The sequence below is a fragment of the Ptychodera flava genome, chromosome 22 (genome assembly GCF_041260155.1).
Source record: "Ptychodera flava strain L36383 chromosome 22, AS_Pfla_20210202, whole genome shotgun sequence".
Lineage (NCBI taxonomy): Eukaryota > Metazoa > Hemichordata > Enteropneusta > Ptychoderidae > Ptychodera > Ptychodera flava.
In genome coordinates this window covers 33417984-33433861 of record NC_091949.1, presented here as the reverse complement: position 1 = coordinate 33433861, position 15878 = coordinate 33417984, and the positions used below count along the sequence as shown (strand labels likewise).

The window sequence follows — 15878 nt, the reverse complement described above, 5'->3', positions numbered from 1 at the left end:
CCTAGGGGTAGGGTCGGGGTAGGAGTGTTTTCGTCTCAGGACAAGGTTCTTCCTGCTATGGTTTAATTTATTTTAATGCGTTTGACTATGATATATATCGCCAATAAAGATTTATACAACCTTGACTATGATATATATCGCCAATAAAGATTTATACAACCAACCTTTCTTTGCAGCTATGGTGTCTTTGTCTTATGTTAGCATTTGTTTTGTAACGATTTTTTTTTCCTCCTTTGTCGTACGACGTTTTGCCCTTTGACAATCTTAAAGTTTTTGTCACTGTGTTGCGTCTATTATCTGACCAGTTTGATTGCCTAATTCGCCAAGCAAGCAAGGTTGTAATTTAAGTCTATTATCCGAATAATTTGAGTGCCTAATTTGCCAAAGTAAGCGAGGGTAAATTACTAATTTGTGGATGCTGTCACCAGATTAACACCGGATTGACTTTGACAAAGTCAACAACGAGCGGACTAGCAGGTTATAACTGAAGGCCTTCTGTTATAGCCTGTTATACGTTGCTGGTGCGTTCGTAGATGTTATGACATGTTTTGGGGAGTAGAACAAGAATTTGCCAAAGTAGTGAAAACTTTTTTCAAAAGTCACAGTCAAAAGCTTTAATAACCAAAGCTTGTTAGTGGGCTATGAAACATATTTTCCAACCGTTTCTAACATTCCAAATTTTCTTATCAACACAGAAAACTGTCATAAGAAGAGCTCAGACTACACACACTAGCACGTTTTGAAAATCCTGAGTAACAAAAACAGTCTCATCAATAATACACTGCTTTCACTTCAAAAATCAACTCATCTTGGGATTTAAACTTTCAATCACAACACGACATATTTATGATAATCCTCATCATGAAATTATCAAGTATCACAAAAAATATACGACTTTCATTTAAGAAGTTTCATGGAGTCTCAACAGTGACCCGTACTGCGTCGAAAACTTTAGAGTGGTGGCGTCTCACAGCTCAGTCTTCGGCCTTGCCGCTATCCACTTTTTGATGTTCGGTTGTTCAAGCACGCGTTCTCGTAGTGCTGTAAGTTTCGGGAAGGCAGATAACGTGGCCGCCTCTTTCAGCTGGTCCACATGGTAGTCAGTGTGAGCTATGAATGCAAGGTCCGCCAAAGTCAACTGTAGGAAAACATATTTACAATTATCCGATTTGTGTGGAATTCTATGTACTGCTGATAAAAATGTGCTGAAGTGTTTTTTCTGGTCTTGACTTGTTGTAGCATTCTGAGCTCCTAGGGTCACTTTTCTGCAGCCAGCTTGCAAACACAGTGTGCGACCAAAAATCGACTTTCGCAGGCAGGTTTGCACCTAATTTCGCCAAATTAGAATCTGCCGATTTTACCACTGTGCCGAAGTTCAGGAGGAGCTTGTCCAAATGCCGGTGTCATTTCAAACTTTGCAAATCTTAAATGTGCAGTAGTGCTCATATATAAACCTTAAACTGTTGCAAATATGTGCGAATACAAAAACTGGTCTATTTTTTTCATTATGTTCATAAACATACACGCGTCTTCCTTTGAGATTTCTATCGGCCTATAAAATGTAACAATAAATTGGGAACAACTTACTGATGGCTAACTACAAGACCAGAATAACACATTTTTATGAGTTTCACAGGGCGATTCAGGTAAACTATGGCTGGGATAATTGATACCCTGTGTAACTTTTGATATCTTCGAACAAAATTGTAAGGAAATTAAAGAAACACTGCGAGTGCTGCATCTGTGTCAGCACGACACGGTGTATTCATTGTTAGCCATTTTTTTCGTTTGAACACTTTGCTGCAGTATTTGGAGGACAAAACTTCATAGCAAATCACATATAATTCTTAGTAATTCTTTTAAAATAATAAAATGTCTCATTGATGATGGGAAAGTGTCAACATCACAAAAAACAGTAATAAAATTTCTAATATTGAGAAGCGTAAAGGAGTTGTATAAATTTGAGAGTCCTAACATGTGTCCCTCGGCGCACTCTACAAAACAGAAATAATAAAACTATCGGACTGAAACTCCAAAAGTCACTCACCGAATCTCCAACGAAGAAACCATCACCTCCATTGTTTGACGTCAGCAATTTTTCCAGAGCAGAAAATATCGTTGGAATAGTCTTGGTCAAGCATTTCTCTTTGGCTTCTGCCTGAAAATAGCCACAGAAATACAGCTGAACGACCATTTGTTGACCCAGATCTCGGAAAAATCTCTGTTCCAGCAACTGGCTTTGAAAATCACTACGTTAACCTTTTATCATTTACATTGCTTAACATATTACAACCGCAAACATTTATAAATGCAAATTAAAAATGTGACAAACCTTCTGCGCCTCGTCCTTGCCAAACCACATTTCAATAAGCCCGTTAGCAATATCTTGCAATGCATCAACTACCATGTCAACTTTGGCCTTATCCAAATTAGACTTGCCGGCAAGTCCTGCATGGATACATAATATTTAAAAAGACGACGATAAACCATCATGAAATAGGAAGAAAAATATCTGAACCAAATGTTTGATATTAGATAGTTATGGACTAATCTTTGTACACACAAGCGACTATAGATGAAGCTATTATTATTATTTCAAAGTTTTTTAAGACACTATGCAACTCGAAAGTGAAAGACTAAAACTTTTGCTCAAAGCTTTCCTAAATTAAACTTTCAATCATTCTCTCACCGAATCAAGAATAAAGGTCAAAGGTCACCGTGCAAAGTTTGTTTCCAGAGAACCAAATTACACCTGTGGCCACTTAGCTGTTGATTAAGCCCACTTGATGTAGACAGAAATTCTGTTTGTACGAAGGCAAAACCAGCTCTACCGAGGATTGTATTAGAGTTTACGATTGGCACCCTGTGTTCAAGATTAAGATAACAATCCCATGCATAACACTAGTTCATATACAACCGTCTTGTTCAGACAACTTATCTGTTCTATTTTCACAATAACCAAAGGCAAAAACTTGTGTCATTGTAACTTACAGACTATCATCTGTAGATCAAATATGAATTTTTCTTGTTTATTCTCCTTATCACAGTGTCTCTTTTGTAGATTTACACAATCCAGTGCGACTGATTTCAATTCTCCTAGACATAGTCCGCATAAAACACACAAGTTTTTACAATGCTAATAGCAATGATTCTATAAAAAAGGTGTTTCTTCATTGCAAACTAATTATCGAGTACGAGATTTTAATGTATGGAAGTGGTATCTTGTGTCTCAATCTTGAACTCTGGATGTCAACCATTAGCTCTGATGTACAATCCTTGGCAGCATGTGATAATACCTGGAATGGAATGGAACCATTCCTTTGGAATGGTTCCAAATTGGAATGGAATGGTTCCAAATTGGAGTGGAATGGTTCCAAATTGGAATGATTCCAAATTGGAAATTCCAAATTGGAAATTCCAAATTGGAATTTCCAGTACAGATGTCACAATTGGAAAAAGGGGGCTTCTCCAAAATTTGTACAATTTTGAAAAGTAGATGTTGTTGTTGCAAAGCTATTGCTTGATCAGCATTTACAGTAATTCATCTTGACAGGCTTTCTAAGGGGCAGAGTGGTCATTCGTACTGTTTAGGTAAGAACCATTTGGTTTGGAGGTGGGGATTCAGAGAATGAAAATGTTTTAATCACTCAAAGAGCAAAATTTATTGATTTTGCATATTTTAAACCTGAAAGTTCCAGCAGTTGAATTTTACATCAAGAAAACAGGCTGACTAAGACTTTGGAAACACAAAAGTACCATGAATGGGGAAAAAACTTGTTCACATAATATTTCCTCCCTACCCTTCTGCAAATCACATGGTTCTCCCCTTTGAATAGTTCTGTGTGTGTGTGTGGTATCTTTGTTAGGGGTAGACCATTTGATATCCTTAGGGGAGGGCTTGGAAGATTTTGGGGGAAAATTATCAAGAGAGGTTGCGTTTAAAAAAAATTCCTACCAAGAATTGCAGAAAAATAAAATAGATTGCTAGCAGATACGAAGGAAAAAATTATGCACATACAGTTACTTTAAGTCTCAAGTTTCTGCTTAAAATATTTGGCACAGCATTTTATAATATTTGTAATTTTTGGCATGCCTTGGGTGCACCAATTTTATAGTATCTTTCAATGTCCATATGCCATGACATGCTTTTAGCCTGCTACCCGGAACAAACCTTATTACTAACAGCAGGTTGTAGTTTTCTTACAGATTGAGACCTCGGTGACTTTTTATTATCTCCCTCAGTAATTTTGCTGTGTTAAAGGATGCTTCTGTTTTCTTTCCAACTTTCCAGCATTCTGAAGCAGATGCTGTTTGCCTATATTTCCATGTAAACTTTGTGCTGGTTTAAAGTTCTCTTTCTGTACTTTTTTCATGTCATATTAAAAACAACATCTTAACAGAACGAATAGCAAATATTGGCACTTTAAATCGCCCATTTGCACAAGAAAAAAAATCCTGCCCGAATTCACATATACACAGTCAAAAAAAAAAATCCTGGTTAAGCAGGGACAAAAAAATAAACATCCAAGGATCAATGTTCCAAGGCCCAACGGAATATCAAATGGTCCAACCCTTGGTATAGTAACGTATCTTATGACAATCAGCCCTTGTAACAGCTTTGTATGACTGATAATTCTTATCTTTAGTACAAACGTCTGTTAATCACAAAATCAGTGTTTTTCCACCTGTCTAAATCGGTAATATGCACTGGTATATACTGAAATAATAATTAAATGATAGCATGTCTAATTACATAGTTTAGAAAAGATACATTACAAAATAAAACGTATTCTTATATGTTTAATAATATGATTCAGAAAGATTAAAATGGAGATCATTGCTCCACATTAAGCAGAAATGTTTATTTCATTTCCTTCAGACTAAAGTCTGAATTATAACATTTTGCAAGGTACCTTTTCTAAATTATGCAGACTTGCTTATGCATTTCATCGAGATAAAGTAGTGACCATCTTCCTTCAAAAAGTACTTTTTGCATGATATTCTGATATACAGTGCAGGACTTCTTATTTACAATTATAGTCATTTCAGTCTCTTTCATCTATTGTGTAATACCACATGGTGATGATAAGACCACCATCTGATAAATGTGCATATGTCAAGGATTGTTGATAGCCAGGATCGCAGAGAGTTCAATTTATTGAATATTTCCTGTCTCTAACATAACAGTCAATAAATGTTCAAGAAAGTACCTCATTGCTACCAATCACTCATTGAATTGTTGCAAGTCAATCAGCATTATGTGATGATGTGATAATTTTAACCCACCAGTTACACTTGTACAGGGTGATTCTACAAGAACCACTATTGTGTGCCCTGATTGTATATGGAGAGCCAAGGAGATGTTTGTGTCAGTATCAGATTATCATCCAATCAATTACTGCTACCAGGGAGGATCGTCTGGAAAACTCTGTGTGTATAGCAGTTTTCCTATTGGATAGACTGTCATCGTCATAGCAACAGGACGGACTTTAGACTGCAACATTAGGCTATAGGACATAAGCTAAGCGTGGGACCCCAGACAACAGGCATTACATAATTTAATCAATTACATGAACTTTGATATAGTGGATGAACTGTATTGTGCACCTGGAAATTCTATCAGTTTAATCAGGAACTGTGACCAGAGATCGGGTAGAAGAAACTATCACAGGATTTAAGACAGGGTTCAGAGAGGTAAAATAGATATTGCCTATGCCACCAATTTGTTCTTGGCCATCCCTGAAATACTTTCTTTTAGTCATTCCAACAATAACAAGATTTCTAGGAGCTGATGATTTCAAAATAAAGGAAAATGAGTGCAACTTCACACATCGTTTTCTACCTTGGTTAATGATGTGGTATATTGAATCGATCAAAGTGGTTTTGTGATGATAGGACTGCCATCTGATGAATTTGCAGGTGTCAAGGATTGTTGATTTCCTGTCTCTAACATAAGTGTCAATACTTGTAAATGTCCAAGAAAGTATCTTGCTACCAATCACCAATTTCAGCCATAATATTGAACAGACCAGAAGACACATAATGTTAGCTTTACTTTGTCATAAGTATTTTCTAACTTTGTTAAGTTTAGAACCGATTGAGATTAGAGATGCTATCAGTTAATTATTGCAGTATATACAGGTGCATATTAACAGATATAGGCAGGTGGAAATTAAACACTGGTTTCGTGATCAACACAAAGTTTGTACTAGAAAATTTACAAATTACTTATTTTTTGGGAATTTTATGTCTCATGCGACTATTTCAAAAGCTATTAGTCATAAGATAGTTTACTGACAAAGACACAACATGCATATAATTTTACCATTTGGGAGAACCATGTGATCTATGGAAGGGGTGGGAGGGAAATAGCAATACACTACAGTAGACCATCAGGGCCATGGAAGGCAAGGATACTGTAAAGGGAACACAAGGACTCAGCGAATTTGCGCGATTGAACTACACTTGGTCAAGTTATTAAATGATAGCATCTCTAACCTTTATCGGTTCTAAATTTTCCAAAGTTTACAAAATGTATGTTACAAGTTAAAACTACCCTTTAGATAGACGTCTTCTTGTCTGTATTTGATTTGACAAGAGTACAGTGGCGACTATTGCTCCATTCTAAGCGGAAATATTCATGTCATTTCCTGCAGAATATGTACACTAGGTGCAGCGTGAAGTCTGAATTGTAAATTTTGTAAGGTGCATTTTAGTATCGCTAGATATTTCATTTAAGATTTAAACTTACGATGGTTCTGTAGTTTATCTAAGTCCAAGCGTATGATTACAGGGCCAGGTTTAGAGGCTAGGGAATGAGACAGGTGGCTTAAACAACAAAGTATTATGATTGTGTTAATCGTAAAATCAGTGTTATTCAGTGTTCTACATGCGTTGATCTCTGTAGAGTGCAATTATGAGCAATAATAGCATCTGGTAATCTAAATCTGTTCGACATGTTCATAGCGTAGAGAAGGTTTCAGGAAAGAGATTTCTCAATCAAAAAGTAAAACTACAGTGTAAATGTGTCTCCTTGTCTGTTCTGTGGCATTGTAGTTCAAGAAGAAAAATGAAATAGTCAAAGCTCTTCTACAAACAAGTGTGTGGAAATCCCAAATTCGTTATCTGTATGATATGTGTTATCGACAGGTGCATTGCTGTTTTTTATCTGTTTAATTAGGCATGAACTTCTGAATTTCAAAGAAATTATTCCCAAGTTCTTATATGCTGAAGAGTCAGGAAGAGTGCATTGTTCAGTGTTTTCATCTTTTGTCTAATATGCATGATATGATAACATATTATTTTTCCCAACCCCGGACACAAACACATGGTTCTCTGAGCTTCTTCAGCTTTGGCCCTCAGCGTGCACATTCTTTGTAATTAAATTATGTTACGAGTAGAGATGTGTGAATGAAGATGCTCGATTTAGTTACATAACCTGCAATCAGATGTAGGCCAGCTGGCCATTGGTGCAGATGCTGTCTAGTTTATTAGCCTCAGACACAAAGCTAGTGACCCTGGTACCCAACAATCACATCGTCACACTATGCTGATTGACTGGCAAAAATCAGTGAGTGATTGGTAGCAAGATATTTTCTTGGACATTTATTGGCAGTTATGTTAGAGACAGGAATATTCAATGAACTGAAAAGTACCTTGCAAAATGTTATAATTCAGACTTTACTCTGCAACTGATGATAACACACGTTCTGCAGGAAATGAAATGAATATTTCCGCTTAGTATTGAGCAATGGTCGCCATTTTCCTTTTTCTAAATCACATTATTAATAAGATGAGAAGACGTCTAAAGGACAGGTTTACTTTATAATGTATATTTTCTAAACTTTAAGTTTAGAACCGATAAAGATTAGAGATGCTATCATTTAATTATTTCAGTATATATTACCAGTGCATGTTACAGATTTAGACAGGTGGAAAAAACGCTCACTTCGTGATTAACACAAAGTTTGTACTAAAGATTTGGATCAGTTACTCTTTAAGAATTATCGGTTAAAAAGAGCTAATCGTCATAAGATAATTTCCTAAGGGTTGGACCATTTGATATTCTGAGGGGGCCTTGGAAGATTGACCGTGCGACGCTTTTTGTCCTGCTTCACCAGGAAATATTTATTTTCGACTGTGTGTCTGTGTGCATTTGCACATCTTTTTTCACTCTGCCATTTAAAAGAATTTTTCTTGTGCACACGGGCGCTTCTAAAATGCCAATATTTGTCATTCTGTTTGTGTAAGATGCTGTTCTCCATATGACATGGCAAAAACAGTCCAGGGAAAGAAATTTAAACCAGCACAAAACGTGAATGGAACTTAAGGAAACAGCATCTGCCAGGTTTAGCCAATGGAGCTATTCATTGAAAAAGCTATCCTGGGAGCAATAGTTTGAGATGAAGGGAAGATTAAATTTTGATTGGGTAGGGGATATATTTTTGCTCGCATGGAGCAGATTTTAGTTTTTTGTCAGGTAGAGCAGATATCGTTGATTGGCCTTGGGACCGGATAATGCTTTTACAGAGCAGGGGAGCTTTAAAAATTCACAATGGGGAGGGGAAACAGGCAAAAATGTGTGGGGAGTTCGTATAAATGAAGTTTGAGTATGGGAGGGTAAGGCAAAAAATTTTCACTTGGGGCAAACTATGAAAAGCTAATTAATTACCTCATGGACTTAAAATTAGTCAGTTCACATTATTTGCCCTGAACAATATCTCTTATCATAATAAGGACCCCTTTAAAAGTGCATTGTTCGTTGGCCGCACCTGATCTGCTTCAGAAAGCTGGAAAGTTGAAAGAAAATAGAAGCATCCTTTACTACAACAACATTACTGATGGAGACAAATTAGAACTCATGGAGGGCTCAATCTGTAAGAAAAACACTAACTGCTGTTAGTGATTAAGTTTGTTCTAGGTATTAGGATAAAAGCATGTCATGGCTTATCGACATTTAAAGATATTATAAAGTGATGTGCCCAGAGCATGCCAAAAATTACAGAAGTTATAAAATTCTGATGCCCGGAGGAGTGTGCCAAAAAATTTTATGCAGAGATTTAAAGTAACTGTATGTGCATTATTTTTCCTTCATTCTGCGGGCATTCATTTTATTTTTTCTGCCATCCTTGGCAGTAATTTTTTTCAAAGGCAGCCTCTTTGAATAATACTCCCCCCCCCAAATCTTCAAAGCCCTCTCCCAAGGATATCAAATGGTTCACCCCTAACAAAAATAGCACACACACAGAGCTTTTAAAAGGGGGTGAACCATGTGATTTGTGGAAGGGGTGGGAGGAAATATTGTGTGAACAAGTTTTTCCTCCATCATGGTAGGATTGTGTTTCCAAAGTCTAAGTCAGTCTGTTTTCTTAATGTAAAATTCATCAACTGGAACTTTCAGTTTCAGACTAAAGCAAAATTAATAATTTTTTGCTCCTTGAGTAATTAACAAATTTTCATTCTCTGAATCGCCCATCCCAAAATCAAATGGTACTTACGTAAACAGTACGAATGAACCCTGTGCCCCTAAGAAAGCTTGTCAGCTTGAATTAAATGTATATGCCTATGGAGCAATAACTTTGCAACAACAACATCTACTTTTCAATTTTTGGAGAAGCCCCTTTTTCAGTTGCGACATCTGTACTGGAAATTACAATTTGGAATTTACAATTTTGAATTTCAAATTTGGAATCATTCCAATTTGGAACCACTCCACTCCAATTTGGAACCATTCCATTCCTATTTGGAGCCATTCCAAAATGGAATGGTTCCATGCCATTACAGGTATTATCACATGCCTTGGCAGCTACAGTTTTGTCGTTAACATATATAAGTAGAATTTCTGATTGCACAAGTTGTAGATCAGTAAGGAATTGTAAAAATATGAGAGTCCGCATATCTGTCACCGGCGCGAATTCTACCTTAATCTGGCACATTTTTAGCGGGCTAATGTCATAGCGATGTCTGTCTGTCTGTCCGTGTGTGTGTGTGTTAGTGTGTGTGTGTGTGTGTCTGTCTGTCTGTCTGTTTACACGATAACTCAAAAACGCCTGAGCGGATTCAAGACAGATTTGGTACACAGGTACCATATGCTACTTGCAAGAACTGATTAGATTTTGGTTAGTGTGGCTTGCATATTAATGAAGTTATGCAATATCGTTTTTTTCCGTACAATGGTTTCCCTATGGAGACGGTAATGACAGTGTAGACATATATCAAGAAATACTGCACAAAATTTCATGAAACTTTTCACAGATGACAATCTATGAACATTATGATGATACTGTGAGTATCATATCAATTATATTCTCATTTGCATATTTAATGAACTTTTGTTATCAGTGAGATAACTCTGAAATTCCTGCACCAAACTTGATGATACTTGCAACAAATATTGATCTGATATGTATCTAATTATGCTTGGAAGCATTAGGCAGTGTCAAGTTAATAAATAGCTCATTTGCATATTTTATGAAGGTTTGTAATAAGTCATATAACTCTGATATAACTTCACCAAATGTGATAAAATCTGCTGCAGATACTGATCCGACTGATATCTAACTGTAGTGTAAAGCATTTAGTAGTGTGAAATTAATTAAGGGTTGATTTGCATATTTAATGAACTTTGTAATTAGGTATATAACTCTGAAATTACGGCACCCAAGTCAGTGAAATTGGGTACAGATATTGTTTTGATAAATATCTAATTGTACTGAGAAGCATTTGGCAGTGTCGAGTTAACAAATAGGTCATTTGCATATTTTATGAAGTTTTGTAATTAGTGATATAACTCAAAAATAACTGCACCAAATGTGATGAAATCTGCTGCAGATACTGATCCGACAGATATCTAATTGTGGTGTAGAGCATTTAGTTGTGTGAAGTTAATTAAGGGTTCATTTGCATATTTAATGAACTTTGTAATTAGTGATATTACTCCAAAATTGCAGCGTTAAATTTGATGAAACTTGCTACAGATGTTGATCTGATAAATATCCAATTGTACTGAAAAGCATTGAGCAGTGTCAAGTTAAAAATTAGCTCATTTGCATATTTCATGAAGTCTTTAAATTAGTCATATAAACTCCAAAATAACTATATCAAATGTGATGAAAACTGCTGCACATACTGATACGACAGATATCTAACTGTATTGTAAAGCATTTAGTAGTGTAATGTTAATTAAGGGTTCATTTGCATATTTAATAAACTTTGTAATTAGGTATATAACTCTGAAATTTCGGCACCAAAATTTTGTGAAACGTGCTACAGATGTTGATTTGATAAATATTTAATTGTGCTATGAATCATTGAACAGTGTCAAGTTAATTTAGGGTTTATTTGCATATTTTGTGAACTTTGTAATTAGTGACATTACTCTAAAATCACAGCATTAAATTAAATAAAACATGCTACAAATGTTGTTCTGATGGATATCTAATTGTCCCATAAAGCATTGAGCAGTGTCAAGTTTATGAACAGCTCATTTAAAGTTTTGTAATTAGTGATTAAACTCTGAGAGTACTGTGCGAAGTGGACAAAACCTGCTACATATAGTGATAACATATATCTCATTGTTCTGTGAAGCGCACTACTATTAATGAACCTGTTGTAAAACACGTGAGCATATTCAGTTCATATCTGGTTAAAACTGTATATGCAATACAGATTTCGATATGATGCATACACACAGTGCAACTATTTTAGCGTATGGAGAATTGACCATGGAAACTGCCGAGATACCAAAAGAACGCAATCAAAACCACAAAAGTATCCACGCACATGAACAGAGTTTACATCATTCTCATCCTTACGGTACTGAAATACTTCGTCGTGAATGGGTACCCTGCTGTAGGGTATAGAGGTGTACAGTACTCATACACTACTTAAGGTGAAGTACTACAAATTACGTCAAAATTAAGTTGTGGTGTCATTTTCTTGAAACTTTGCACAAATATTCTTGGAAGTTTTGCAAGTGCAAAAATAAAATAAAAAATGGGGGTCACCACGCTCGTTTCCATGGAAACCGACGTTAAAATGGCGTCGTTAGAAATAAATAAAAATGATATAATTCACTAAAACTAAAGAAAGCAATTATAAAAAGCTTAGCAAATGAGTTAATTTTAATAAAGCCCAAGACTTAAGATCCATATCTATCGAATGTATAGTTTTAATGATGTTTGTAAACAAATTTTTACATAATTATCGATTACAAAATTACGATATCGAAATTATATCACTACATAATTTTCGAACTTTCTTCCTGTCGTTTTGAATGGTGTCATTTTGACCAAACTTGGCGAATAAAATCCTGACATAATACCATTTAGTTTACACTTTTAAAACAGGGTGTCACCACGACTTTTTACAATATCTCTAGGTGAATGGGTAATATGCGCCATGTAAATGGGAGAGAAATGTTAATTTTTCGCTCATATTGAATAAAAACCAGCTTCCTAGGGGGTCAAAATATGACAAGGTTATAGGTCACATGTATTTCTAAGAGACTGGGTCAAAAAATTAGGTAAAAGCGCAATTTCAACAATGACAGGTGATGTTAAATACATGCGCTTCAAAGTAACCCATTTGCGACAGGCTGGAGTTAAATATGCGCAGAAACGTTCTAAAGCGTGTGCGCGTCCGAATTCGTCGCCCTTTACCTTAAAGCCCCTGTAGCTGTAACTCATGAAATTAGTTGACCTGAAAAGGCTTTCTATTTTCTTTGGTTTTCTTTACATTCTACAAATTTAAAGGATATAGCTTCTACTCCTGAAAAATTGGACAAATAAATTTAAATTTTAACCGTTATTTTGATTTCCTGCCATTTTTAAAAACTGGTCATATTACAAAGAAAACAGAGCATATGATTTCCCAGTGGAAAACATTCAGCACTATACATTAAATTGGACTAGTCTGTTCTTTCTTTGAAGATTCCAATGCATATATGCACGACGTACAGTGTTTTTGCTTTATTTACATGAGGGCGCCATTTTATGTTTGGGCAAACGTTTATTATTTATCTTGCTCAAAATTGCACACGCAGTCCCAGTGGACAATTTATTCTACTTGAATAAACATCCCTCAATGAGTACATTCCCACAAACTTGTTCTTCTTTGGAAGTAAAATCACAAAAATAATGCTATAAGATACAGCTATTGGGCCTTTAATAGTTCAGTCATTCACGCCTTTTGTTACTTGTATTCGTCAGAATAACTTACCAAAGTCATTGGCTAAATATCGAGCTATTGCTTTAGACTCTGAGATGACTTCGCCATCAACTTCTAAGACCGGCATCTGTCCAAATGGATACTCTGTATGAACACAGTAATAGAAGATATTGAAAGTAACGACATATTCCGTATTCTCGTGTATGTAGAGAACACATATATAATATATACATCAACTATTCAATCAAAACTTCGAACTTTACATAGACGTAACATCATTTAGATTAATTGCAAAATGGCCTCTAAGCTAACAGAGGGAGATGGATAAACTTGAAACGGCGCCACATCGCGATGATATCAGAAATAATCCTCATACCTCCAAGGTACCAACCGTTACATGCACTTTGCTCTGTCAACTTGACTTTACTGGAGATGAAGTGTACCCCTTGAAATTAGTAATTTATTTTTTAAGTGGAGAAAAATGTTACCTCTTTTTTCGCCTGACCATTTTGCCCGCCGGAAACGCACGCATTTTGACCTAATTGTTTCACGCAAGCCTGTTCGCACTGGCACGCAGTTGGATGCAATAGCAATTTTGTCTCCTGAAGAAAGTTCCGGATCATAAACATCAGGGGTTAGAGTGTGTTCACGCGGACGCCTCTACATGATCCCAGATTATTAATCCTAACCCTAACGCCAGCAACATATTTTCTTGAAACCATGAAAGGTGTTATGTTGAACTTGTCGACGAGAGCTTGGGCTGAAACTTTAAGAATATGCTCTGAACTGAAATGCAAATTTATCTGTAACTGAAAACTTAAGTAACACATGTGTCAGCGAACTTTACACTGGGTGTTGCAACGTCCCAAAAGAAAAGATTTTAAAAGTGACGGATAAGCTTATATACTAAACACGGAACTGATAAGATTAGTAAAATCTCAAAGATAAAAATCCCTGTGCATAGGTATTCATGGGGAAATAGACTGAAATACTCGCACGATTTCTGTAATGTACCACATCAATACCTCAGTATGTCATATTTGTACAGCTTCTAATGCAGTCCTTAAAGTGGCCCTCTTTCTTATTTGGCGATAAATATAATGTGTGCCACTGCCACAATGAGTGCTACCTCCAAGATACTGCAACCACCATACACAGCCTACCCGGAATGTTCTGATTGCTGTGCGATGTGTGAAACATGTGATTCCACGGGATATGTTTTTACGCTTTGACGCTTACCCAGAGTGCAGATTTGCAGAATGTATGACCTGTATCCCGAGACCAAGACCTTCCATTATATAAGGGAAGGATCATACTTAACTGATTAACTTACTTTCGGGCGCGGACTCTTTTTCGCTCTGCCATTGTTCTCGGTCGAAACGTATATCTTCGTATTCCACACCGGCCGCTGCGAAAACTAGGCGACTTGGCTCTACAAGACCACGTTCTTTGAAGTATTTGAGTTTGTATGTAGGCATACTATAATGTATAAGGCAAAACAACTGGCAGCGTGAGCCTAGTCTGTGTCAGTTACTTACAGCCTTGTACCATGTGCACTGAGCTACACACCTATCAGCTGGCAAGGGTTGTTATTATGACCTATGACGACCCCAGGCAGGCTGACCTAAATTATCATCAATACTGCGCATGTCAACTCAGTAATTTTTTGCTCACGTGTGCTCACGTGTTGACACACGTGAGCATATGTCGCAGCGATGTCTGTCGGTCTGTCTGTCTGTCTGTGAACTCAATATCTCAAAAACGGCTCATCAGATCAAAATCAAATCTGGTACATAGATTCAGTTTGCAAATGGCAAGAACTAATTAGTTTTTTGTGGGTGTGGCTTGCTAACTGTTTGCTTATTTGCATAATTAATGACTTTAGAAAAAACTGATATATACTGACAACGACTGCACACAATTTGATGAGATTCGCTAAAAATGTTGATCACACCAAGATATATCAGCTTTGAAAAATATTAAGGGGTGACGTGAAAGATAATTACTAATTTGCATGTTTCATGAAATTTCCTAATTAGGGGTTTATATCTGAATTTACTCGATCAAAAATGACGAAACTTCGTATGCATATTGAAGATACTATGATTTAACATTATTGAAAGTAATAAAGCATTTTCACTTCATCCAAATCCTAATTTGTGTATTTAATGACCTTTTGAAATTAAGGATATATATTTGAAGTTACATGACAAAAATTGATGAAACTTGCTATGTACATTAAAGATACTGTAATAGAACATTATTAAATGTCATTAAGCATTTTTACATCAGCCAATTCCTAATTTGCATATTTTATGAACTTTCCTAATTAGGGGCATTTGTCTGAATTGACGAGACCAAAGTTGATGAAACTGGTTATGTACATTAAAGATATTATGATAGAACATTATTGAAAGTCATTAAGCATTTGAACTTTAGCCAATTCCTTATTTGCGTATTTAATGAACTTTCATAATCAGGGATATTTATCTGTATTGACTAGACCAAAGTTGACGAAACTTGCTATGTACATTAAAGGTACTATGATATGACATTATTGAAAGTCATTAAGCATTTTTACTTCATTCAGCTCCTAATTTGCATATTTAATGAATTTTTGAAATTTTGGATTTATATTTGAATTTACATGACCAAAATTGTTGAAACTTGCTATGTACATTAAAGATACTATTATGTATGCTAACATTATT

General features: G+C 35.9%; 1 protein-coding gene across 1 annotated transcript; it reads right to left on the bottom strand.

Annotated features, from left to right (window-relative positions):
• Window positions 1-587: 587 nt before the first annotated feature.
• LOC139123251 (S-crystallin 4-like) lies at window positions 588-14773 on the bottom strand. Its single transcript, XM_070689382.1, has 5 exons — window positions 14501-14773; window positions 13219-13311; window positions 2333-2448; window positions 2048-2158; window positions 588-1138 (listed from the first exon to the last, which is right to left on the bottom strand). Exons 1-5 carry the CDS (start codon window positions 14643-14645, stop codon window positions 968-970), a joined length of 636 nt encoding a protein of 211 aa, XP_070545483.1. The 5' UTR covers window positions 14646-14773; the 3' UTR covers window positions 588-967.
• Window positions 14774-15878: the final 1105 nt, after the last annotated feature.